This window comes from Pelodiscus sinensis, chromosome 27, assembly GCF_052426305.1.
Source record: "Pelodiscus sinensis isolate ZL-2025 chromosome 27, ASM5242630v1, whole genome shotgun sequence".
Classification (NCBI taxonomy): Eukaryota; Metazoa; Chordata; order Testudines; family Trionychidae; genus Pelodiscus; species Pelodiscus sinensis.
In genome coordinates this window covers 14,510,004-14,535,644 of record NC_143078.1, presented here as the reverse complement: position 1 = coordinate 14,535,644, position 25,641 = coordinate 14,510,004, and the positions used below count along the sequence as shown (strand labels likewise).

At 60.2% G+C, this 25,641-nt stretch overlaps 1 protein-coding gene across 9 annotated transcripts in view; it reads left to right on the top strand.

The window, feature by feature from the left end:
- Nucleotides 1-25,641, top strand: part of NAV1 (neuron navigator 1) — a 227,319-nt gene that overhangs the window by 75,976 nt on the left and 125,702 nt on the right. For 7 of the 9 annotated variants that reach the window (XM_075910183.2, XM_075910185.2, XM_075910182.2 and 4 more), the window contains 3 exons: nucleotides 1,672-2,462; nucleotides 5,522-5,625; nucleotides 24,520-25,257. In XM_075910183.2, coding sequence (XP_075766298.2) covers nucleotides 1,690-2,462; nucleotides 5,522-5,625; nucleotides 24,520-25,257 — 1,615 coding nt within the window. In that variant the 5' untranslated portion in view covers nucleotides 1,672-1,689. Of the gene's footprint in view, nucleotides 1-1,671; nucleotides 2,463-5,521; nucleotides 5,626-24,519; nucleotides 25,258-25,641 lie in introns of those variants that run through there. The other 2 variants (XM_089773599.1, XM_089773598.1) reach the window with 1 other exon arrangement.

Genomic DNA, 25,641 nt, shown 5'->3' with positions numbered 1-25,641 from the left:
CTGATGGGAGACACTGGTGCCGCCAGGAGATCCGATCCGGAGGGCAGCAGTGGATTCCTGGCAAGGAGGCTGCAGGGGCATCTCTTTGCTAAGGAGAGAAGCCGAGCTCCTGGGCCGGGCCAGCTGTGGGTCCCCTGGAGCGGGGCCTGTTCTCTGATCACGCTCTCTATGCTGTAGCCAGGCAGGCACCACAGCCCCTCCATTCTGCAGTCGGTTCCCCGAGGTCCAGGCAAAACTGTGACAATGCAGTCTGGGGGGAAGGATCCTTCCCTTACCCAGGGCTGACAGGCGCCCATCCCCTCCCGCAGTGCGGACTGGAGCAGGGTAGTCTCTTACCCAGCCCTTCCAGGGATCTGGAGGCCAAGCAAAGGCTCCTGCTGCCAATGGGCAAATTTACAGGCCACTGCATTAGCACAAACCACAGAAGTTCCTCTGATCCAAGTGTGGTGGCTAAGGGAGAAGCAGTGGGCGCAGTACAGCTAGACTTGAGTAAAGCATTCGATACAGTCTCTGGGACCTTCTTATACAACCTAGATGGGGCTACTATAAGGTGGGTGCATAACTGGCTGGAGAACTGTACTCAGAGAGTTGTTATTAACGGTTCACAAGCCTGCTGCCAGGGCAGAACAAGTGGGGTTCCGCAGGGGTCTGGTTTGGGGCTGGTTCTGTTCAATATCTTCATCAACGATTTAGATATTGGCATAGAGAGGACGATCATTAAATTTGCAGATGATCCCAAGCTGGGAGGGGTTGCAAGTGCTTTGGAGGATACGGTCAAAATTCAAAATGATCTGGACAAACTGGAGAAATGGCCTGAGGTCAATAGGATGAAACTGAATAAGGACAAATGCAAAGTGCTCCACTTAGGAAGGAACAATCAGTCTCACACATACAGAATGGAAGTGACTGTCTAGGACGTATACTGCAGAAAGGGATCCAGGGGTCACAGTGGACCACAAGCTAAATCTGAGTCAACAGTGTGACGCTGTTGCAATAAAAGCAAACATGATTCTGGGCTGCATTAACAGGAGTATGGTGAGCAAGACACAAGGAGTCATTCTTCCGCTCTACTCTGCGCTGGTTAGGCCTCAATTGGAGTGTTGTGTCCAGTTCTGGGCACCGCATTTCAAGAAAGATGGGGAGAAACTGTAGATGGTCCAGAGAAGAACAACAAAAATGATTAAAGATCTAAAGAATGTGACTTATGCCTAGACTGAAGGAACTGGGCTTGTTTAGTTTGGAAAAGAGACGACTGAGAGGGGACAGGAGAGCGATTTTCAGGTATCTAAAAGGGTGTCACAAGGAGGAGGGAGAAAAATTGTTCTCCTTGGCCTCTGAGATAGGACAAGCAGCAATGGGCTTAAACTGCAGCGAGGGAGGTTTAGGTTGGACATTAGGAAAAACTTCTGAACTGTCCAGGTGGTGAAACACTGGAATAAGTTGCCTGGGGGGTTGTGGAATCTCCATCCCTGGGGATATTTAAGAGCGCAGGGACGGGACTTGATCCCTTGAGGTCCCTTCCAGTTCTCTGATTCTACGACCCCCTAGTCTGGGTACCCCACTGCCAGAGGGTCCCTCAAACTCCCCATCTAGTCGCATCCCAGGGCCCCTCTCCCCCCCGCTTGCCCCCAACCCTGCCTTAACTTGCTCTGCATTTCTCTCCCCTCCCAGCCCGCGCACCCTCCGAGGATGAATGGGACGGCCAACGTGACGGTGACGGGCCGCAGCCATTATGTGTCCGCCATCCCGGTGCCCCGCGCCGTGTCCCAGAGCAAGCTGCACGCCATGGCGGCATCGCCCAAGCTGGCCCCGAGGCCCAGCGGCCTGGGTGCCCCCCCGGCCCAGCGGGCCTCGTCCCCGCGGCAGGGGAAGGCGCCAGGCTGCGCTAGTAGCTCCGCTTCCAAAAGCTCCAAGCCAAAGAGCCTTTCCAAAGCCTCGCGGGAGGCCGGGCCAGGGCAGGAGACGGCAGAGCCCTCGGAGAGCAAAAGGGCCGAGGGGGCAGACTGTGGCCTGCGCCAGAGCCCCAAGACGCCGGGCAGCAGCCCCCGGGGGGGGCAGAAGGTGATGCCCAGAGTGCCGGGGGCTCCTAAGACAGCGCTCAGAGCTGGGGCGGAGAGAGAGGAGAGCCCAGGCACCAAGAAGAGCTTGGGGAAGCCGAGTGGCCCGGCCGAGCCGGCCAAGACCCCGTCCCGCTTCAGCCTGTGTGGAGAGTCGGGGCTGCCTGGTGCCCCGGCAGGAGCCAGCGCCAAGAGGCCCCTGAGCTGCCCGGCGAAAGGCCAGTGGGCGTCGGACGCCATCGGGAAAGGCAGTGGGGTGCCCAAGGCAGCCGGGGGCGAGGACAAGTCCCTGGGGATCTCGCTGGGCACGCGCAGCCTGATGCAGAATAAGGAGCCGGCCATCAGCTTCTCGGCCCCGCAGCAAAGTCACCCGGTCACAGCCACCGTCGCACCCTTCCGCTACCGGTGAGTCCCCTCAGGTGTGGGGCAGGGGCATCCCCCCACCCCACTCAAACCACGGGCCGGCTGCCCATGCCCCTCGCTGGCCCTGGGAGCCGTGGGGGCGGCTTTGCACACTGGGGGCTGGGCACACAGCGAGCGGTTGTGGGGGGCAGGCGGGGCAGGGGTTGGGCGCACACAATGGGGGTGGGGGTTGGGCTGGACACAGACAGTGGAGGGGTCCGGGGGCTGCTCCTGCCATTCACCCCTGTCGTGCTCATGCACCGCCTGTCACAATTGTGCCCCAAGTCTTGGTGCTGCCAGCAGGGGGAGCAGCTCCTCGTCTGGCCCCGCCCCGCCCTGCCCCGCCCCGCCCCGCCCCACCCCACCCTGCCCTGCCCTGCCCAGCCCTGCCGGCATTCACTCCGTGCAGATCTCCGGTCCTCTCTGGACCGGCCTGCAGGGGACCCTCCAGCCCGCCAAGGCCTGGCGCTGGTGTGTGGGATGGGGAAGGAGCCCAAGTCCCGGCACACGCAGCCAGCAGCCCTTGGGGAAGGCTGAGCTGCAGGAGTCGGAGGGGCCGGGAGCCGTAGGCGGCGGAAGGGAGAGATCTGTCCCTTCGGCCGCGCCGGCAGAGGCTGGGCACTGAACGCCATCCTGTCACAGCTGCCCGTGAGGGATGGGCCCGCGGGCTCCCGGGGCCGTGCCCAGCTGGGCAGCGTCAGAGGGGCCCTGGCAGCTGAGCCTGTCCCACGAGGTCCTTCGGCCTTGCGAAAAGCCCCTGTCGTTTCAGCTCCCCACCCCTTAGCCGGGGCAGTCAGACCTCGCGCCCAGGCTGCTCTCTCTCACGCTGGCTCCTGAGCATGCCAGGAGCCGGAGCCGATGGCTCGCAGGGACGTGCACCACAGCGGGCGTCTCCAGATGCCGGGAACTCCCAGGCGCCCCCAACCATCCCTGCCGCCGGGGCTCTGTGAGGAAAGCCCTAGTGCAGTGCTGGGAGGGGCAGGGGCTCCCCGCCCGCACCAGGCCAGGCTGGGAGCGTGGCCACGGGGGTGGTGCCGGGGCGGCCAGTTGGCTCGGTGGAGCCCGAGGTGGCGGGTTGGTGACTGGGAACACGGTGAGCCCCGTAGGACACAGAATTCCTCAGCCCAAGGCCGGGGGCCCGTCTGGGACGGTCTGCCCTGGCGGAGGGGCTGAGCGGGGCCCTGGGTAGGGAGCGTGCGGCAGCGCGGAACACTCCCTGCTTCCTGTCAGCGTTCGGCTCTAGGTCCCCGCACCCCAGCTCCGGTCTGATCCCCCGCGCTGGGGTAAATCAGGAGTGTCCCTGTGTCCCCAGCCCACGTCCCCACCTCCCTAGGCCCCTGAACACTCCACTGACCTCACGGCACGGACGAGCACATGACCATGTTCAACACCCTCCGGCCCTGGGGAGTCCCAGCAGGGCCCATGCCCAGGGCTCCGGAGCCACAGGCTGAGGGGCAACCGGGCACGGGTGTTGCTGGGCATGGGAAGGAGGGTGCAGGGGGGCAGTGGCAGGGTTGCCAGGTGTCCGGTTTTCTACCTGACAGTCCGGTATTTGCGCCCTCTGTCCAGTAGAAAAATTCAGAAAATACTGAACACGTGCAAAGTGCCATGTGCAATGTCCGGTATTTTGTGAATTCCCGGCTGGGTGCTGGACGGGAGCCTGGTGGGGGCGGGGGAGCGATGGGGAGGTGGGGCCGCGATTGGCGTTGGGAGCCCTGTGGTCAGGTGCAAAAGCCGGGCTGGGCGGGGCAGGGCAGGGCAGGGCGGGGCGGGGCAGGGGCGGGGACTCCCAGCCGCTCCCCTGCCCGGCTTCTGCTCGCGACCAGAGGCTCCCAGCACCAATCACAGCCCCACCTCCCAGCTGGGAGCCTCTGGTTGGTGCAGAAGCCGGGCGGGGGGAGTGACTCCCAGCCCCGCCCCCACCCGGCTTCTACTAGCAACTAGAGGGGGTGCCTTCCGGGGGCGCGGCCTGTTGCACTCCAGCTGTGGCCAGTGGCTGCCCCCCCCCCGCCAGCTCTGCTTCCTGCCCCCCTTCCTCAGGCCTCCCCTCCTCCTGTCTAGCCCCCCCCAGCTCTGCTTCCCGCCTCCCTTCCTCCAGCCCCCCATCTCCCGTCCAATCTCCCCACCAGTCCCCCCATCCTCTGGCCCCCCCCTCTTCCCATCCAGCCCCACAGCTCCCGACCCCCCCCCCCGCCAGCCTCACCTCCTGCCCCCCTTGCTCCCGGTCAGCCCCGTCCCCCTCCCAGCCGGTCCCTCCCCCTGCCAGCTCCTCCTTCCGCCTCCTTCCTCCCAGCCACCCCCCCTCCCTCGGCTGGTCCCTCCCCTCCCCGCCCACGATCAAGTGTGTCCGTTTTTTTGGGAGGGTCTACCTGGTAACCCTAGCAGTGTGGCAGGGCAGTGCGGGGTTGGGATGGAGGGGGCCCTATGGCAAGTTTGGTGGCAAAGGGGGCACAGTACAGAGGTTAGTGGTATAGGGGGCACAGGATGGGGGTGCAGGGGTTGGGGAACCCAGGAGTGCTGGGAAAAGGGGGGGTGCTACGCCCACAAGGCTCAGGGGCACCTAAACCTACGTTCGCCCCGGTGCCATTTTCCCTAAGGCCGGCCCTGAGTCCCTGGCCCTTTTGCAAACCCAAAGGCCTGGAGGAGAGGCAGAGGGGCTCCCTGCTGGAATCGGAGGGCTCAGAACTGCCCGTCCAGTGGCCATTCCCTACCGCCCAGCCAGGAGAGGCTGCCTGGCCACCAGCTGGGCCCTCAGTTGCCTCACTGGTCCCCTGCCGCCGTGGGGCCCGGATCTTCTGGCTTCCCTGGTTGCTGCTGCTGTCGTGGGGCCAGCTGACTGCTGCCCAGCAGCTGGGAAATATCCCCTACCCCTGGGGGACTAGCTGCACCTCAGGCAGGCCTGACAGTCGCCCTCTTGGCCAGCCCGCGCGGGACCGAACCGGGCACCTCCAGAGCGCCTACAGCTTGAGCTGCCCAGCGCAGAGTCCCGCCGGCCGGCAAACGGACACAACGCCACCCAGCGGGGCTGCCGTGCCCTGACCCTGGCTCCCTTCTGTCTCCAGCCTTCAGGGTGACGGGGAGCAGGAGGAACGTCCCCAGGAGGAGCACACGTGGAAGGAACCCGCCAGCCCTGCGGATGGGCCAGAACTGGGCTTCCCCGGCTGGGGTGAGTCCCTCTAGCGGTTCCTGCTCTAGAGATCGGGGAGGGGAGCGCGCGGGGCCGGAGCCAACGCCCTGTGGCCGGGAGGGGGGAGGGGGAGGCGGGAAGGAAGGTGCCAGCGGTAACTGGCGGACGCAGCGTGGGCCGAACGTGGCTCTCGGCAAGGCGGGTGGAACAGCAGCAGCGCTGCCCTGCCTGGTGTGTGGCCGGGGCGGCGGGACACGGCTGCCGGCTCGTGCGGCAGGCGGGAGAGGTGACGCGGAGGTGCCGGGTCACTCGCTGCGAGCGGGGCACCGTGGAGGCGCCGTTACCCGCTGCCAGCCAGGGGTGTCTGCCGAGAGCTAGCAGCAGGCCTTGTTGGCGGGCAGTGCCACACCAGAGCCCGTCTGCTCGCACAGGCTGTGCCGGGCGTCTGTGCTGAACCGGGCCCACATGGCAGGGGGCTTCTACAGGGGCCGAGGGTCTCGCCCTGCTGTGGAGGGAGCATGGGGAAGGCAGGGGGCCTGTGTGACCTGCAGGGGTTGCCACCGGGTTCCGGGGCAGCCTCCCCCAGTGCGGAGTGGAGGGGAAAGGCTGCTAGGATGGGCACCCGGCCCTGACGCAGGGGGCAGGCAGTGTTAGCAGCAGTGGGCATCGAGGGGCATGGCTCTGTCCCTGGCCTGGCTGGGGGGCCACACAGGCTTGGACTGAGCTGGTCCCTTGGCCGTCGGAGACGGCGCCTGGCCTGGCCTGGCCTTGCCGGGAGCTGGAATGGCACCTTGGGAGCCATGCTGCCCGTCCATCCCCAGAGCACTGCTGGCTCTTCCAGGCACGCAGCGGCGCCGTGTCAGTCCCTCACCCGCAGCATGGCTTTGCTTTGGCACGCAGCTGGGTCTCATGGCGGGAGAAGGAGCAGATGCTGCTCTCACCTGTGCCGGGGGGGCCCTCTGACTCCTCCAGTGCCCTGGATTTCCTGCAGCCTACAGGAGGGCAGGAGATCCGGCCCTGCAGTGCCAGGGAGTCACCTCAGTTCCCGTCCTGCGCAGGGACTCCTGGCCGGAGCAAGCTTCCGTCTCTGCCGTTTGCTCACACCCATTTCGCTCCCACCCTGCGTTACTGCCGCGCGGCCTGGTCGCAAGACCAGAGGAATCAGACGCACAGAGGCTGCCCTGCTCTGAGCCATTTGGGGCGGAAAGGCCCAATCCGGCGGGTGTGGAGTGTTTGAACACTGGCGTAGAGCCGCCTGATCTCCCAGTGGGAGACAACTGGAATTGAGCAGACGCTGCTGGGCTTCCGAGCTGGGCTCTCCCTCCGGTCTGGTCTCACAAGCCATGTGTGACAGGGCTCTGAATTCAGGGCTGGAAACTGCAGCACTTTGAATCCCTGCTCTGTCAGGGTACGTCTACACTAGCCCCCTAGATCGATCTAGGGAGGCGAATGAGGGCGACCGGAATTGCAAATCAAGCCCAGGATTTAAATATCCCGCGCTTGATTTGCATTTGTCCCTGCCGGTCACCATTTTAGAAATTGACTAGCCCAAAGTAACTGCCCACGTCTACACGAGGAATACCAGCTAATTCGATTTAGGGCTTTATTCTGGAATCCCCTTTCACTGCCACGTGTAGCCGTGTGCAGTTACTTCAGGCTAGTCAATTTCTAAAATGGCGACCGGCTAGGAACATGCAAATCAAGTGCAGGATATTTAAATTGATTTGCTTGATTTTCAATTCCAGTCGCCCTCATTAGACTCCCTAGATCAATCTAGGGGGCTAGTGTACACGTACCCTCACTGACCTTAGACAAGTCACAGGGCTTCTCTGGGCCTCTCCTTCCCCTTTTGCAGCATAGGGGCTATGGCAGGCATCCTCAGGTGGTGCCGTTACACATCTGCTAAGTTAGTTTTCTGAATGTGCGAGCCGGTTTTTAGTGTTGGGAAGAATGCTAAAGTTACTTTTATGTGGTTCGAGGTTCTGTGTACAGGGAACTATGTGAGTGGTGGGAGACTTGGCTCTTGGCCGTGGGCTATGATTGGAGTCACATCTTGAGGCAGAGTTTCTCGGGGGAGCTGGGTATTGGTGTTGGGCTGCGATTCCTGGAAGAAGGGATTGCTCTCTCTTCCATTTGACCCCTGTGACGTAGTGGGGGTACCTTGCTGGTTGCTATGCTGGGCAGTGGGTTGTGAGTGACATTATGCAAGGGGGCTAAGAACCTGTCTGACCAGTTATCTCCCAGGGAGCAGAACAATGGGAAAAAGGGGAGTGGAGCCCTGGGAGTGAGTTAATTTTTGGTTTCTGGCTGGTATCATGAAAGAAGCAGCCTAGGCAACAGGCTGGGATTTAGGGGCCCAGTCTCCCCCATCTCAAGGGGGGCTGAGGCATCCTAGGCCTGCCCTGTAACCAGATTACATCTGTGCTGTGCTGTATCCTGGAGAAGCAATAAACTCCCTCTATTCTACGGGCTGGTGGAGTCTGTCCGTGCCATTACGGGGGTGCAGGAGACGGGAAAACCCCAACGCGCGTCACAGCCCCCTCTGTTCCAGGGCTGGGGTTCAGGTGTGAATAAACCAAGTCACACTAGGAGATACTCAAATTCCGCATCACTGATCTCTCCTCCACTGGGAAGCTGACCTGTAGGACCCCACAATGCTGCTACTGCTTGGCGGCTGTGAGACACTGCAGCAAGAGCAGGGTAGCTGTGTCAGAAAGTGGCCCCAATATTATTATTTCTAGCCCAATAGCACTAAGGACCCAATAGCACCTGTACAAATACTTGGGAAGCCCCTGCCCTAGGGAACTCACGATCCAGGATTTAGACAGTACCAAGAGAAGGAACCAACAAGACCATTTTTGCTGGGGTGCGGGAGGGGTAGCGTAAAGCCCTCAGTGATCTGAGAGCCCATCTCTTCCCAGCACTCCCTACAGTGAACGCAGAAGAGCCCCTAAAACGAGGATCCTAGGTTCTCTTGATGTAAACAGAAAGGGGAATCTGCAAGATCCCCTTAACTCTGCCCCTCACAGCCTCTTTTGCCAACCAGCCAGACATGCTGGAAGTCACTTTGTTTTCTCCAGGCACATGGGGCATGGACCTTTGGGGGAGCACATTGGTGGGCAGCCGAAAGCAGCCAGTGCAAGGAGAGGTTGGTTATTATGAAGCAAGCTTTCCATAGAGACTGCTCCCAGTCATGCACTGCAAGATGGAGCCAGGTTTTCAGAGGGGCCATGAGCCCTGGGTGCTGAGGTCTGGTGAAAATCTCGCTGTTGTGTCCCACCAGGAGCTGCTGCACCTCTGCCCTAGAGGGAGGTGCCTAAACAGGTGCTGAGGGAGTCTAAAAATCAAGGTCGGCTTGTAGGCGCCGGGCTCTGGGGGCTGGGATCCTGCATGCACATGCTGCTGCTGTTCGTAATGCCCGTTGGGCTCTTGTAACGGGGCCAGAGCCATAGCTGGGCCCTAGAAAATAAACCTCAGTCAGCCCCGCCGTCCTGAGAAGGAGTTAAATACCGAACGCGTTAAATCCTCAGGACCAATGTCTGTTGGGGAGAGAGACACTCCCGAGCCACATGGAGCTCTGTGCACTTTCAGAAGCTGGCCCCTTTCGCCGAGGGAAGTGCGTCCGGGGACACGCATTACCTCATCCTGCTTATCCCTCTAGCTTCCTCGCTCCTAAGTCTGCTCGTCCGTCCGTCTGTCCCAGCTGTTAGCGTAGTCTCTGCCTGTCTGTCCTCCTGGACCTGTGTGCTGGTCTGCCCGGCTCTCCGGCGGGGTTACCTGCCACCCGTGGCCTCTGCATAGGAATATTCAAGGCGGCCGTATCGATCGGTGACCTTGTTGGCAAATGGGAAAGGAGCCGGCTCCATTAGACCATCTATTCTGGGAAATCCCCTGCCTGCCTGCCTGCCTCTCTTTGGCTCAGGAGCCCGAGAATGCGCCTTGGAGAGATTCCCGCGTGGGCTGGTGCCCAAACTCAGCCTCCGCCCTCTCTGCTGGCATGGCTCCAGCCTTCTCCCTGGGTGTGGCTGCTTCCTGGGGGCACTTCATTGGGGCGCCCCAGCCCTAGGGTAGCTGGGGGTTCACGTTCAGCAGCCCTGGCTATGCTTGGTTGGAGGAGCCTGCTGCACGGTGGGTGCATAACTGGCTGGAGAACCGTTCTTAGAGAGTCGTCATTAACAGTTCACAAGCCTGCTGCCAGGGCAGAACAAGTGGGGTTCCGCAGGGGTCTGTTTTGGGGCCGGTTCTGTTCAATATCTTCATCCACGATTTAGATATTGGCATAGAGAGGACGCTTAGTAAGTTTGCAGAGGATCTCAAGCTGGGAGGGTTTGCAAGTGCTTTGGAGGATGGGTCATAATTCAAAATGATCAGGACAAATTGGAGAAACGGTCGGAGGTCAATAGGATGAAACTGAATAAGGACAAATGCAAAGTGCTCCACTTAGGAAGGAACAATCAGTTTCACACATACAGAATGGGAAGCGACTGTCTAGGACGGATACTGCAGAAAGGGATCTAGGGATCAGAGTGGACCACAAGCTAAATATGAGTCAACAGTGTGACGCTGTTGCAAATAAGCAAACATGATTCTGGGCGGCATGAACAGGAGTGTTGGGAGCAAGACACGAGGAGTCGTTCTTCCGCTCTGCTCTGCGCTGATTAGGCCTCAATTGAAGCATTGTGTCCAGTTCTGGGCACCACATTTGAAGAAAGATGGGGGGAAACTGGAGACGGTTCAGAGAAGAGCAACAAAAATTATTAAAGGTCTAGAGAATGTGACTTATGACTAGACTGAAGGAATTGGGCTTGTTTAGTTTGGAAAAGAGACGACTGAGAGGGGAGATGATAGTGGTTTTCAAGTGTCTAAAAGGGTGTCACAAGGAGACAAATTGTTCTCCTTGGCCTCTGAGATAGGACAGGAAGCAATGGGCTTAAACTGCAGCGAGGGAGGTTTCGGTTGGACGTCAGGAAAAACTCCCTACTTGTCAGGGTGAAACACTGGAATAAGTTGCCTGGGGGGGTTGTGGAATCTCCATCCCTGGGGATATGTAAGAGCGGGTTGGACAGACACCTGTCAGGGATGGTCTAGACGGGGCTGGGTCCTGCCATGGGCGCCGGGGACTGGACTCGATGTCTCTTGAGGTCCCTTCCAGTTCTAGGATTCTCGCCCCCAGAAGCCAGGGGAGAGGAGGGTGCTGTGCAGCTGCCAGGAGTGGGCCCTTTCCCTGAGCTCGGCCCCTGGGTACCAGCTGGCTGGACAGCGTCCATTCCTGCCCGCAGGTCCAGTGCAAGGACAGGGATTGGCTGAGGCATCCGGCCTGGGGTGTCTCAGAGACCGCTGCAGCTCCTGGCCACGCCAGCAGGTGCTGCTTCTTGGCAGGCAGAGAGCAGGCCACACTGATTCAATGCAAGACCTTGGGCAAACCAGGGCCTCTTGTCCTGCCTCAGTTTCCCCAGCTGTCCTATGGGAGCCAGTGACAGGGATCCCCTGTGAGCAGACAGAAGAGGGGCGAGGGGCAGGCTGGCAATCTGGAAGTGCCGGGTTGGGGCTAGCCTGAGGGGTGAGTTTGTGCGCTGGGAAGGGAGGGCCACCGCGGCACCCTGCCTTGAGCGTGCCTAGGCTCAGGCTACAACAGGCCTCTTCAGTCCCTGGCTCACAGCAGAGCCCTGGGCCAGCCCTGTCCTGGCAGCCTGTGCATCCCCTGCCCTGGCGCCTGCTGCCAGGTTGTTTCTGTCCCTGGCCATTAATGGCTGGAGTCGGAGTGGAGGAGAGTGACTGGGGAGTGGGAGAGTAGCTCCAAGCTGCCTGTCTGCTCTGGGCCTGGCCATTAACCAGAACACACCTCCAACACCCCATATTCTCTAGGGCAGTGGCTGTCTTGCAAGTGGGCCGTGGGCTCGGGGCTCCCCTCCCCCCACAGCGGGGAGCCTGTGCCGACACTCCAGCCCTGCGCCCCCTCCCATGTGGGGGGAGCAAGCCTCACAGGCCTGATCCAGCTTGTGGCAGGGTGCCGGGGTGGCCCTCCCTCCCCAGGGACGAAGAGCACAAACTCACCCCTCAGGCTAGCCCCGACCCTTGCTCCAAACAGCAAACTATGTGGCAATAGACCTATCTCAGAGCTGGAGGAGGCCTGGAGAGGTCGTTGAGTCCAGTCCCCTGCCTTCATGGCAGGACCAAGCACCATCCCTGACGGATTTGCCCCAGATCCCTAAACGGCCCCCTTGAGGATTGAACTTACAACTCTGGAGTTAAGCAAGCTCATGCTCAAACCATGCGCATACTCCGGGCTATACCCATTGCTAAGCCACCATGGGCAGGGCAAACAGCCAGGCTGGGGGGGTGGATTAAGGAATATCTGGTCCCGAGTGGGCAAAGGAGCAGCCACAAGGGGAACTCCTGGAAAGCGGGTGCCAATTGGTGCTGGAATTAGCCCCGGCAGGGTCCAGCAGGCAAATTCCCACCCGAGGCTGGAGAAACAGGGTCGGTTCACCCGGTGTAAGAGGATTACAGTCCCCATTAGGGGATTCCGCCCTAATTTGCCTGCCTGGTGGTGGGGGGTAGCGAGTGAGCAGCTCAGAGGCCACAGCCCAGACACCCCTGCGCTGGAGATTAGATACAGAGAATTCCTGCTGTTTCCACCTAAGCTGGCGCTAAGACGCTCATGGCCTGTGTCTGGCCCCACGGTCACCAAGGCCAAACTTTCACTGACTTCCCTGGGGCTTAGCCCCGTCAGGCCTGGGAGGGGCTGCAGTGTGCGGGCGGATGGCAGGAGCGAACGGAAATGCAGCGGCTCGCGGTGGCTTTGTGGGATCTCATTACTCTCCGGCAGAGCTGGTCAAATCCTGCAAAGCCCCCGTGCACAAGTGTGCACTCACGTTCTAGGCAATCGTACCGTGCCGGCACGGCCGGGCCCCTTCCCTGGCTGCTGTGCACGGGGGGCTTGGCTGCCTGGTGAAGAGCTGTCAGCTCTTTGGGACCTCCCGGCCGCCCCATGGCCCCCCCTCTGGGCAAGGTACGCTCCTGGTGTTACTCATCCAGCGAGGGTGTAGAGGCCAGTGAACAGTGACACCCTCACGAGCCGCCCATGGACTCAGATGGGTGCGGCCGAATCCCTTAGAGGCTGGGTTGGCAGCAGGCCAATGACTGGATCCCCCCCGATAGGCCGTTCTGAGTGCATGGTGCCTGCCAGTACGGGGTGCTCTTTAAGGGAAACCTCCTAGCAGAGCAGCTGGGCTCTCTGTGACTCTGGCTTCCCTCCGCCATGCGTCTCTGCAGTCACGCAGCTTGTGCCACTCAAAGCCAGTTCTCACTGGGAGCTGAGCACATGGGCGGCCACCCTGGAGAGACTCAGGTGCCGCCCAGCTGATTAGCAGAGCGCCCACAGCCGGCAGTATGTGTTGGTATGGTGGTGCACATCTGCATGTGCCTCAGTGCACATCACAACATTTATTCCGCACATGGATGCAACAAAAATTAAAGGGAACATTGCTCAAAGCGCTGGTTACTGATCAGCTGTGCGCTCTGATGTGTTAGCTCAGCTCTGCCCCTTCCTTAGGCTGACCCAGGTGGATGAGCCTCGAATATACCCGGGACCCAGAGCATGCTCATGGTGTCTTTGAGCTGCTTGGCTGTGTCTCTAGGAAACCCACCACTGCCTGGCCACTCACTTTGGGGGCCGTGTGCACCACCTTCCTGCCCTCACCCTTCGCACCCCCTGCCCCAGATAGGCTTGCAGGATCCTCCCCCCACAATGATCAGGTCACAAGCAGCGGGCTGGCTCAGGTAATTAAGGGTGTAGAGTGGCAAGGCATGGGCTTGTAACAGGTCATCAGCTGAGCCTAGGGCCCCTGCCTGATTTCCCCAAGGACTGGCCATGTCCTGAGTTCTGTCTCCTACTCACTGGCTCCATGACGTTGACCGCTGTGTGCCTCAGTTTCCCTGTTTGTAACATGAAGCTATTAACACCCCGCTCTGTGACCTACAGCTGGGGAGCTCAGGGGTCTAGGAGACTGGCTGCGTGAGCCGCTCTGTGCCTCAGTTTCCTCTCCCTTGTCAGTTTAGATTGGAAGCTCTTTGGGGCAGGCACTGTGCAGACATGGGGCCCAGTGCAATGGGGCACGTAGGCTTAGTAATGTAAGGCACAGTGACAGGAAGAAGAACGGATAGTGGATGTCAGTGGGGTGTGGGCTCGGCTTGTAATAAGTGGGCACGTCTCGCAGTATGGGGGTTGGGCGAGGCCGGGGGCTGCAGCGATTACTTGAGAGCCCACAAGGCAGGCACGACCCGGGTTGGATGGAAACTGCAGCTGGGCCCCGGATCAGGAGAAAGCAGTCGCCTGGGGATAGCACTCAGCTCAGGCCGAGAAAGCTGGTGTGTGCGGTGGGATCCGCTTACCTGAGGCAGAGCTCCTCCAGCAGTGGAACAAGCCGCAGCACGGGGGAAGTGGCTCTGCGTACCAGAGGCCGAATTACCAGCACCTCCACTTTTCCAGGGGGTTTCCAGCCACGGCTCAAGGGAGGAGACCAAGGCAGAGCAGCCGGTGGCAGAGAGCGCTGCTTCCCAAGCTGCACTCCAACCCTGGAAAGCCCAGAGCGGGCTCCCTCCTGTCCTGGCCTTCCTGCTGTCTCTTATGGCCCCACCAGGCTGGGAGCCCATGGGGGGCAAACCTGGGTGCCCGCCAGGCCCAGCTGTTCCCAGCCCTCAGCCTGCCTGGGAAAATAAAGCCCCCTCGCTGCCGGCTGCAGCCGTCTCCAGGTGCTAGGAAGGGGGGTTAATTCACCGCGTCTGCGAAAATGCCGGCTCCTTGCTGGGAACGGCCCTCGGCCTCCCGGGGGTAACCCTATCCAGCCAGGCAGAGCGCGTGGATTCGTCACGGGGCCCGCGCTGAAAGCAGCAGCAGCCTGGGAACCAACCCAAGGGCTGTGGCTCTCACGCCTGGAGCAGCTCCGGGCTGCCAGCGATGCCTCTGCCCTCAGCAGGCCCCCGGCTCTCCGGGGTGTCAGCCCTGCCCCTCCCCAGGCGCGGTGGGCAGCGTCCATTAGAACCGCCCCCGGCTGTGGCACGTCCGAGTGGAAACCGGCTCCTTGGCCCCCTGCCAAGGTGGGGGTGGGGCTTCGTGTCGTCAGGGGGCGGGGCCCTTTCTGCCCCATCGCAAGCTCACCCCACAGATGACCTTCTCTCGCTGCCGGGCCGCTGCCCATGGAAAACTCCCTGCGGGGTGCGGCGGGGGAGGAGCTATCGGCCCGTTCCAGCCTAGCCAGGTGGTTAGGGTACTCAGCCGGGGGGTGGGAGACCCCCTCGGTGGCCCCAGGCTCAGCCGAGTTCCCTGACCCCTGAGCTATGGAGTCAGCCTCTCGTGGCGGGGCCGGTGTAACTGATGTAATATTACAGCGGGGAGAGAGATGCTGATGCTCTACTGCCGGGATTCGAACCTGGGTCCAGGTGAGTGCCTCACCGCTGGGCTTTTGGCCACGCTGGGATGGGTCGGGCTCTCGCTGGCATCGGCCAGAAATTCCAGCCTGAAGCCGAGGAAATGCCCATCGCAACAAGACGTTTCTGTGAGAAGGTCTGGTCTGAACACGGCGGCGTTCCCCCCCTTCCCCGAGCCGCTCCATTTAACAGCCCGCAAAAGGAGACCAGAGGCGGGGAGACCAGCAATGATGCCCATGCCGGGTCAGCCTCCCCACCTCATACGCTCCGCGCTCCGGCCTGCTGAAAATAAGGAGAGCTAGGGTTGGACTTTGAGAAGTGCCTAAATCCCTTTCATTGCCCAAGGGAGTCAGGTGCCTGGAGAGGCAAAGATTTTCAAAAGCCCCAATGGGGTGCCTGACTCCCATTGGCTATGCTGATCCCAGTGCCCCTCTGTGGGTTTGGTGCCTGACTCCCATTGGCTGTGCTGATCCCAGTGCCCCTCTGTGGGTTTGAGCCTGACTCCCATTGGCTGTGCTGATCCCAGTGCCCCTCTGTGGGTTTGGTGCCTGACTCCCATTGGCTGTGCTGATCCCAGTGCCCCTCTGTGGGTTTGGTGCCTGACTCCCATTGGCTATGCTGATCCCAGTGCCCCTCTGTGGGTTTGAGCCTGACTCCCATTGGCTGTGCTGATCCCAGTGCCCCTCTGCGGGTTTGGTGCCTGACTCCCATTGGCTGTGCTGATCCCAGTGCCCCTCTGTGGGTTTGGTGCCTGACTCCCATTGGCTATGCTGATCCCAGAGCCCCTCTGTGGGTTTGAGCCTGACTCCCATTGGCTATGCTGATCCCAGTGCCCCTCTGTGGGTTTGGTGCCTGACTCCCATTGGCTGTGCTGATCCCAGTGCCCCTCTGTGGGTTTGAGCCTGACTCCCATTGGCTATGCTGATCCCAGTGCTCCTCTGTGGGTTTGGTGCCTGACTCCCATTGGCTATGCTGATCCCAGTGCTCCTCTGTGGGTTTGGTGCCTGACTCCCATTGGCTGTGCTGATCCCAGTGCTCCTCTGTGGGTTTGGTGCCTGACTCCCATTGGCTATGCTGATACCAGTGCCCCTCTGTGGGTTTGAGCCTGACTCCCATTGGCTGTGCTGATCCCAGTGCCCCTCTGTGGGTTTGGTACCTGACTCCCATTGGCTATGCTGATCCCAGTGCTCCTCTGCAGGTTTGGTGCCTGACTCCCATTGGCTGTGCTGATCCCAGTGCCCCTCTGTGGGTTTGGTGCCTGACTCCCATTGGCTATGCTGATCCCAGTACTCCTCTGCAGGTTTGGTGCCTGACTCCCATTGGCTATGCTGATACCAGTGCTCCTCTGCAGGTTTGGTGCCTGACTCCCATTGGCTATGCTGATCCCAGTGCTTTGCTGGGAGATGGTAATGCCCCTTAACAAGTCCCAGCCTGCCAAGCCAAGACTACACTCCCCTTGCCAGCCCCGTTGCTGAGCAAGGGACAGACTCCAGCAATCCTGCCTCGTTCCTCTTCTGATGGCTTGACGGGATTCCAGCAATGCTACATGCTCCCGCGCTGGGCAGCGCTGGCTCTCTCCTCTGGCGTCCCCCACTTCCCTTTCCCTTTGCGCTCGAGGAACAGCCCATTGCCAGGGAGGATGCGGCGGAGGAGAGCGCAGCGCGCTGAATGTTGCAAGCGCGACCCAGCACACACACTCCCCATGCAGATGCCCTGCGCAGCGAGGAATGCCGTACCCGGGTTGGTGGGATGGGGGGGGGCACTAGGAGAAGAGGGCTGGAGGAGTCTCCCCCTTGCAGAAGTCACTCGGTGCAATAGTCACTTGGCAGCTTTGCCCCCTTCCAGTCGGATGGTTGAGTCCACGTTTACAAAGTCGCTCTTCAATGAACCATTCACGCACATTTATTCCAGCTCATTGTATGCGGCAGGCTCGGTGCTGCCAGGGATGCAGCGGGAGGGGGAGAAATCTAGTTACCTCATTTCTTAGAGGAATTACCAGACAACCCCCCCCCAAAAAAAAAATAATTCCCCTTGCAAATTGGCCTTACCAATGTTCCAGACCTCTCCGCGCTGTTATTTTATTGACTGATCCTGGGATGGCTGTTGCCACGGCAGCAAGGAGCCGGCTCTGCAGTGGAGGATGGTGGGATACTCCAGGGATGTGCAGAGAATATAAAGAGAGAGAGAGAAGAGAAAAGGGAAGGGTTGGTTTAGGGAGCGTCTGAAACTTCTCTAGCTGCAATGACTCTTTGAGGGACGTAACTGAAATCAGCCGGTGCGCCATGGAATCAGCCCATGAAGCCACATTTTCAGAGGACCTCTGATTTTGGGGCGCCGCGGCTTTGGGGTGCCTTAGATTGCCTTGAAAGGGAGGCGAGCCCATTGCCAAAGGATTGACTTGAGACCTCTTGCCAGCCAACGAGCAGGCGAGCGTACAAAACCGGGTGACCGCATGGCCTCCCAGCATAGCCCTGACTTGCGTGCCTGAGCCTGGTATGAATTATCGACGCTCCTCTTGGCTGCTAGGCCAGTAGGTAGCCCGCAAAATGTTGTCCACCCTCCAGCTGAGGAGCCCTCCCTACCGGACTGCGGCTGCAGCGCTGGGCGAGGGGGAAGAGCTGGGGTGTGGTTGCAGGTTACCGGGTGAGCGGATTAGCGAGGCGCAACGCCGCCTGCTCCATTATCTAGACCCTGCCCCGCTGGATTTGGGGTCCCCCTCTGAGGAGCAGGAGGCGTGGCTGCTGGATTTCTGGCATCAACTTTTCTGCCACTGTTCAGATTCAGGGACCATTCTAGCTCCGTGCTGTACAGGGCGAGCTGGACTCGAGCGCTGAAGGGCCAGAGAGTGCGTGGAAGTGGTTTCCTTACACCCAGGGGGTTCCTAAAACAACCCTGCCAGCCCCCTAGGTGGTGCCTTTTGGAGGAAACACTACGATTCTGGGACTCCCATCCAGCCCAGACACATGCAATAGTCCCGGCCCAGCTGTGCCTCCTCCAGCAGAGCTCTGACAACCGGCCAAGGTGCCCGGCTCACTCCATTCAAGGAGCAAAGAATAGGAGGTCTGTTCTCCTCCAGAGTCAAGCTCTGAGCTGCCCTTCATTACCTGACAGAGATGCAGGTGTTGGGGGGACGGGCTGAGTCAGGGACAGTGGCTCGTTAACCCTTGCTGGCGCAGTGCAGGTTGATCAGCCCCATCCCAACAACTGATTCTTAGTGACCAGCCCATGTATACGGTGGCTGCCACGGGCAATCAAGACAGTTTGAGAGCCTGAGTTATGCAAAGCTGCTGACTAAGGGATTATGGGTGCTCCAAATTAATGGGTATCGAGCATCCAAATCCCCTAGGTGTCTGGCAATCTCATCCAAAAGAATCAACCAAAAATGTTGCAGCCAAGGTGGGGAAATTCTTTATTAGACCTTGTCCTAAGTAACAGATAAAGAAGGGCTGTTCCCGGAACTAAAAGTGAATGGGCGCTTAGGTACAAGTGATCCTGACTTGATCATGTTTATAATGTGCAAGCAGGAAAAACACCAGGCCCGTAATAAAGTCACACACATGACTCCTAGTGCTTTTATAGGGCTAAATTCACAAACCTGAAAACAAATACAGTAATTCCTCATTTAACACGTGCCCGCTTAACACGTTTCTGCGATAGCATGGTTTTTTTTTTTAATTACACAACCGTCCCCGGAATAACATGATTTCCTCAACCGGCCCATTGCCGGTGGCTGCGCAGGTCTTCCCCCCACCTCCCTGCAAAGCGGCAGAGGGTTCGCCACTCGCCACGCCTTTCCCCGGTGACCCCCCTCTCGCCAGACGCAGTGCGGGTCCCCGCAGACCTGTCACAGAGGCATACTCCCAACCCAATCCCCCTCCCCTCTCCTCCCCTTCTCTTCCCCAGAGCCAAACTCCTCCCCTCCCTGCTGTAACCAAGTCCCCTTTCTCCCCCAACCTTATGTCCAGGACCCAATAGACACCACCGCTTGAAACGCAACCTGCACCTTTTCCATTATTTTCAATGGGAAAATTGACCCCGCATAACATGTTTTCACTTAACACGATCATTTTCTGAAACATATCGATAGTGTTAAATGAGGAATTACTGTATGAGGCAGAGCAGCTAGAGAGAAGAATATAACCAGAAGAATGGGAATGATCTTTGGGAATCGTTTAAGAACTAGATGTGTCTAGTTTAAGAACTAGATGTGTTCCCATAACTGAAGAAGGCGGCTGCATACTAGTTAAACAAACAACTTGGTTGGTTCAGAGGGAAGTGAAGGCAGCTATAAACGTACATATATATTTAGATATAAGAACAACTGGAGGAAGGGTGAAGTTGATAGTAATTAATATAAAACGGAAGTTAGAAACTGTAGAAAATTGATACGGGAAGCCAAGTGGGTCTAAGGAAAAATCTATGGCCAGCAGAGTTAAGGACAATTAGGAGTTGTTTAAATATACTGAAAACAGTGTTATCAGTCCACTAATAGATGACATTGGCAGCGTTCTCAGTAATAATGCAGAAAAGGCAGAGCTGTCCAATAAATATTTCTGTTCTGTGTTTAGGGAAAAACAAGTCACGCGGTCTTGTCATATGGTGATGATAATATTCTTTCCATTCCATTGGTATCTCTGGAGGTTGTTAAACAGAAACTACTCAAGGTAGAGATTTTAAAATGAGCAGGTCCAGATAATTTGCATCCAAGAGTTTTAAAATAACTGGCTGAGGAGCTCTCTAGCCCATGAATGTTGATTTTCAGCAAGTCTTATAGCACTGCAGATGTTCTAGAAGAATGAAAGCTGATATTGAAGAAAGCTACGATTGTGCCAGTGTTTAAAAAGGGTAAATGGGATGACCCAGATAATTGTAGTTCTGTTGGCCTTTTATTGATCCCAGGAAAGATAATGGAGCAGTTGATATGGGATTTGATTAATAATGAACCAAAGGATAATTTAAGTAATGCAAAGCAACATGGATTTATAGAACACGGATCATGTCAACCTACCTTGATATCTTTGTTGATGAGATGACAAGTGTGGTTGATAAAGATAATAGTGTTGATGTAATATACTTAGATTTCTGTAAGGCTTTTGACATGGTAGTGCCCCACACTTTGATTAAAAAAGGAAAACACTGTAACATTAACCTGGTGCATATTAAGTGGATTAAAAACTGGGTAAGTGGTAGGTTTCACCTTGTAACTGGTAGTGGGGAATGGTCATCAAGCAGATGTGTTTTCCACTGGGGTCCTGTAGGGGTCAGTTCTTGGCCCTTTGCCATGGAGCATTTTTACCAATGACCTGGAAGACAACTTACAATCATGACGGATGAAGTTTGCAGCTGGCTCAAAAATTAGGGGAGGGAGTGGCAAATAATGCAAAGGACAGGTCTCTGAATCACAGCAATCCGGGTAACCTGGGCGCAAGCAAATACTCCATGTGGCATTACGGCTAAATGTGAATGCACACGCCGAGGAACGATGATTGCCGGCCGGGCCTGCAGGATGGGGGAAGCAGTGACTCTGAAATAGATCGGGGAGTGATGGTGGATAATCGGCAGTGCAGGAGCTCCCAGTGGGATGCTGTGGCTTCCCAATATTGCTTACACTGCCTAGGCGCCCGGGAGGGGCTGGGGCCATGCTGTGAGGCAGCCTAGCTCCCTGGAGGGTAGGGAAGGCTGAGGCCACACCTTGCAGGAGCCTCAGCTGTGGTTGGGTGGGGCTTGGCTGGGGGGAAAGGTTGTGAAGGGGTGTGGTCTAGGGGAAAGGGGTGTGGCTTTGGGCAGAAAGGGCGGGGCTTTGGCTGCCTTCCCCAGCTGGGCCTTTAACCACCGCCCATGGCTGTGACTAACAGACTAAGGCCATCCTGGGCTGCATATACAGGGGGATCCTAAGCAGGAGGAAGGCGGTTATTTGACCTCTGTAGTTGGCACCGGTGCGACCGCTGCTGGAATCCTGGGTCCGCTTCTGGGGCTCAGGAGGTGGAAAATGGGAGAGGGGGCTCAGCCAAGAGCCCCAGGAACGACTAGGTTAGAAACCCCGCCGTGGCGTGATGCCTCAGTCTGTTTTGCTTGACGACAAGAAGGTTGAGGGGTGACTTGATGTGCCTGTCTGGGGAATGGGCTCTTCCGTCTCGCAGAGGAAGCTAGATACATTCTGCCTAGAAATCAGGTGTCGATTGTGAACTGCAAGGCTGATGAGCCACCGGAACAATTTACACTGCCAGGGCTCTGGTGGGTTCTCCGTCACGGGCCATTTTCAAACCAAGACTGTTCCTACAAGCTCTGCGCTGGGAATTATATCGGGGCAGGCCTGTGACCTGGGTTACCCAGAGGTGATCACAGTGGTCCCTTCCGGCCTTAGAACCCATGAGCCTGGCCAGGCTCCTGGGACAGAGCCAGCTCAGGAACGAGCAAGAAGGCAGGAGCGCGACCCAGACCCTCTTTGCTTCGCGCATGCAAGCAGCTTCCTTGGGCCGCTCTGGCCGCGTGCCCATTTCCACAGGCACACGTGGGGCTAAGCATGCGAGACCGGCCGTACAGCCTGGTTTGAGTCACACCCGAGAAGTAGATCTCGAATGGGCGGCGGAGGGAGATGAAAGAGACCTGCCCAAGGCTGCCCAGTGAGTCGGTGGCCCTCACTTCCTGACTCCCAGGCCTGCACGCCCATCCCTAGGAGATGTTGCTTCCCCACGGGGACCTGCTTCCCCATTGCCTGTGTCCCTGGTTCCTGTGCTTCTCAGGGGCTAAGGGCCTGATCTTCCCCTCACGGGCAGTTTTGCCCTAGACAGGCCTGCAGAATCGGGTCCCAAGGAGCTCTGGTCCATCTGCGGGAGTTTTCTCGGCTTTTCCAAGTCTCCTCCCTCCCCCTTATCTCTATAGCATAGTAATGCGCCCTAATGCAATATATTTCGTCGGTTGCCATGGAACCCCGTGTGAGGTCATCAGCCAGAATGAATTCCCCCTCCTCAGGGAAGGGTAATTAACAACAAATGATGATAACCAGAACCCCCTTCCCCGTCACTTCCCTGGGAATATAGAGACCAAGCCTCGATGGGCAGAGTCCCACAGGCAGGGCTGGAGCCCACTGGGGTCTCGCGGGTCCGGCTCCTTGCTTGGGGCAGGATTTGGCTTCCTCTCCAGATGTGCCACAGCTGCCCCTCAAGTGTGGCACGGCAGTGGTAGGATCTGGTCTGGAGAGGCCTCTTCCCCTCCACTTTGCTGGGCGTTGGCTCAGGTGAGAGGTGCCCCCTTCAGCTGGCTGGCTGCTTTCACTTCCTCTGTGCCCACGGGGGGTCGTGGGGGTGCTGCCTGGAGCACGGCGGCCAGCTGAGTCTAACCCGCGGTGTTGCAGGCTGGGCTCCGGGGTTCTCTGACTAGGACTCCTTTTCCCCATGCCACGTCCACAGCGTACAGACTGTGGGCTGAGGAGTGTGGACTTGGAGAGGGCACTAAAGGGGGATGCGCCTGTCCTTTGCAATGGATACTCCAGGGTCAGGCAGCCTGAGCCGTGCACTAGATGCGGAGCCGGGGAGCAGATACCTCTGGGACAGGAGCAGATACCTGAGCCTCCCTGCCCCGAACCAGCCTGTCCTGGAGCCCCTTGCTGCAGCACGGTGCTTGGCGTGTGGAACTCGTCCTAGTGCCCTGGCTCCCCGTGTTATGGGCCAGGAGACACACCGTGCGGGCAGGACAGGGGTCAGGCCTGCGGTGGGCTCAGTCCAGCACAGCGCAGAGGGCTGGACCCCTCCCAGGGAGCAGAGTGTGGTCGGCTCCTTGCAGACCCCAGCTCCGCAAGTGTGGCATCACCAGAGCAGCCGTGCCCTCCAGACACCCCAAGGGCTGTGACCCTGCAGCAACTGAGCCTGGACGCGGGGAGGGGCTCTGGGACTCTAGAGCTTCTGGCCGAACGCTCCCTCCAAACCTGGCATCTTTCCCAACCCGCAGGGGCTGGGTCCGCAGGACAGAGCCTCTCCCGGCCGTGCTGTGACTAAGTGGGCCAGTCGCTGCAGGGGAGGGGGCGGCTCCAGGCACTGTCTGTCTGTGGGGCCGAACAGGCCTGCTCCCTGTTATCTTGGCTGGGTTTGGAGCAGGCTTGGCTGAGTCAGGCCGGGGCCTGAGAGGCAACTTCCTCCAGTAGGCGTTTGGTCGTGGGATGTCTGCAGACCTCCAGTGGCCAGCTGAGCCTCCCCTTCACGGCCTTTGCTCTCTGTCCCTGGGCTGGGCCTTTGCCTTCCCCTCAGCACCCACGGGCGGGGGGCTGCTTCTCCTCGGCACCCATGCTCCTCAGTGCAGTCGATGGCTTCGCTTCTCAGCACCCGTCGGCGGCTCCGCCTCTCCTCAGCTCCCATGGGTGGCCCCATTTCTCGGCACCCACAGATTTCTTGGGGTCTCTTCATTGCCCACGGGTGACTCTGCTCCTCCCTGGTGCCCACGGGTGGCTCTGCTTCTCCTCCGCACCCACGGGTGGCTCCGCTTCAGCGTTGCTTGGTGACTTGGCTTCTCATCCCGCACAGGAGGCTTCCCCTCCGTGCCCGCAGGCAGCTCCGCTCTCTGAAGCGCCCGTGAACAGCTCCGCTTCTTCTCTGCACCCAGCACCGACTGCCCTTCCCCTCAGCATCCGCGCAGGCTCCCTGCCTCCTGTGCACCCAGTCCAGCATTTCTGGCGCTAGCCCCCAGCCGGCCCTAGCCCGAGCAGGCGAGACCCCACCCCTGCTGCTCCCCTGCCTCCCTCTGCAGCCTCTCTGCTCCCGGCCTCGGCACAGAACTGCCAGACTCCGACACACTGCGCTCCGGCACTGTCCCTTAATGGCCTTGTGACTCAGTTTCCCGCTCTGTACATGGGGACAAAGCCGTGATCCATGCTACTGAGCCTCTGAGAGAACAGGGCCGTCTTTGGGCGTTGCTCCTTCAGGACGGGGCGACTGGGGCTCTGGCCTGAAGGGGTCTGGAAGCCTTTTTCCTGGCTGCCGCCCAGGCGATCCCAGCTCCTCGGCTGTGCCCCCCAGTCTCCCACGGAGCTTAAGGCTTGGAACCGCGGGGGGAGGTGGGACAGCGAGCGGGGCTCCGGGCCGGCCCCTCACATATCCCACTGGGGGGCCCCGTGCCCTAGACAGGGGGGACAGGGCCCCACGCGGGACACGTTCCCGAGGGACCGGGGCAAAGACGCGAAGGGGGCGGGGCAGACCCTTGGCCAGGCGGCCGTGCGCTTTGCGCCCCGGACGCGGACCCCGGAGGGGGGGGGGGGGGGGGGGGGCCCGTACGTGGGGGCGGGGGGCGAGGCAGGGCGCTGGCTGGCTCTTTAGGGAACCCGCATCCCCCCTCCCCTCCGCCCGCCGTGCGCGCACCCGGCCGCGCAGCCTCCCCTCCCTCGCGCTGGAAGGCGGCCCGTCCCCCGTCCCCTCCCCCGGCTGGCGGAGCAGCGCAGGCGGGCGGCGGAGGGGTGGGCCCGGGCCGGACCGGTCTCACCGCCTGTCTCTCTCTCCCCCCCGCGCCCGGGCGCAGCCGGCGAGGCCGATGGTGGCGGCGCAGGCGGGATGCTGGGCGCCGACCTGCAGAGCCTGGAGCTGGGCGGCGAGGGGCCGGAGGAGCTGAGGGGCTGCCGCCGGGGGGCCGAGGGCAAGGGCAGCGGCCTCATGCCCAAGCGGCTCAAGGCGCCCGGGGCGCAGCCGGCGGCCGAGCTGCGCGTCTTCAAGGCGGGCGGCGCGGAGAGGCGGCCGCCGCCGGGCCCCAGCCTGCGCAAGCAGAAGTCGCTCACCAACCTGGCCTTCCTGACCGACGCCGAGAAGAAGCTGCAGCTCTGCGAGCCCCGCTGGAGCGACGACATGGCCCGGGCGGCCAAGGGCGGCGGGCGCGGGGCGCTGCGGGCCAAGGACGCGCCGCTGCTCTCCCGCAGCCTCTCCAAGTCCGAGCACTCGCTGGCCCCGGCGCGCCTGGCGCCCGGCCTGGCCAAGCCGCCGCTGGCCCCGCTGCCCCCCAGCCTGGGCAAGCCCAGCCGCATCCCCCGCGGGCCCTACGCCGAGGTGAAGCCGCTCAGCAAGGCGCCCGAGGCCGGCGGCGCGGAGGACGAGCTGCTCTCCAGCAAAGCCAAGGGCCGCGAGCAGCAGCCGCCGCAGACGCCCCCGGCGGCGCCCGGCCCGGCGGGGAAGGGGCAGGAGGAGCGCGCCTACCTCAAGGTGGACCCGGAGCTCGTGGTGACGGTGCTGGGGGACCTGGAGCAGCTGCTCTTCAGCCAGATGCTGGGTGAGTCACCGCCCCGAGCCTAGGGCGAGCTCCGCGGAGCCGGGCGCAGAATGCGACCCCCGGCGGGAGGGCGAGTTGGGGGGGTTCCTCTCCCGGGGGGGGGGCGCGCTCAGGGGGAGCAAATGCTGAGTCCCGGGGCTGCTGGTCTCCTCCGGGCGCCCTTTGCCCCTGGTCCGAGCTCCCCCCCCCCCCCCCCCCCCGGGCTCCGGAGAACAAAGCTCGCTTGGCAACGCGAGTCTCGCTTCGCTCGGAGCATCCCCGGCGTGGCGGCTGGAACCGGGAGAGGGATCGGACAGAGCGACCCGAAACGCGGGGACTCGCGCAGCGGGGCTGGCTGGGCTAGGCTCTGTGCGGGGGCTGACCAGCGGGCAGCGGCCACAGAGC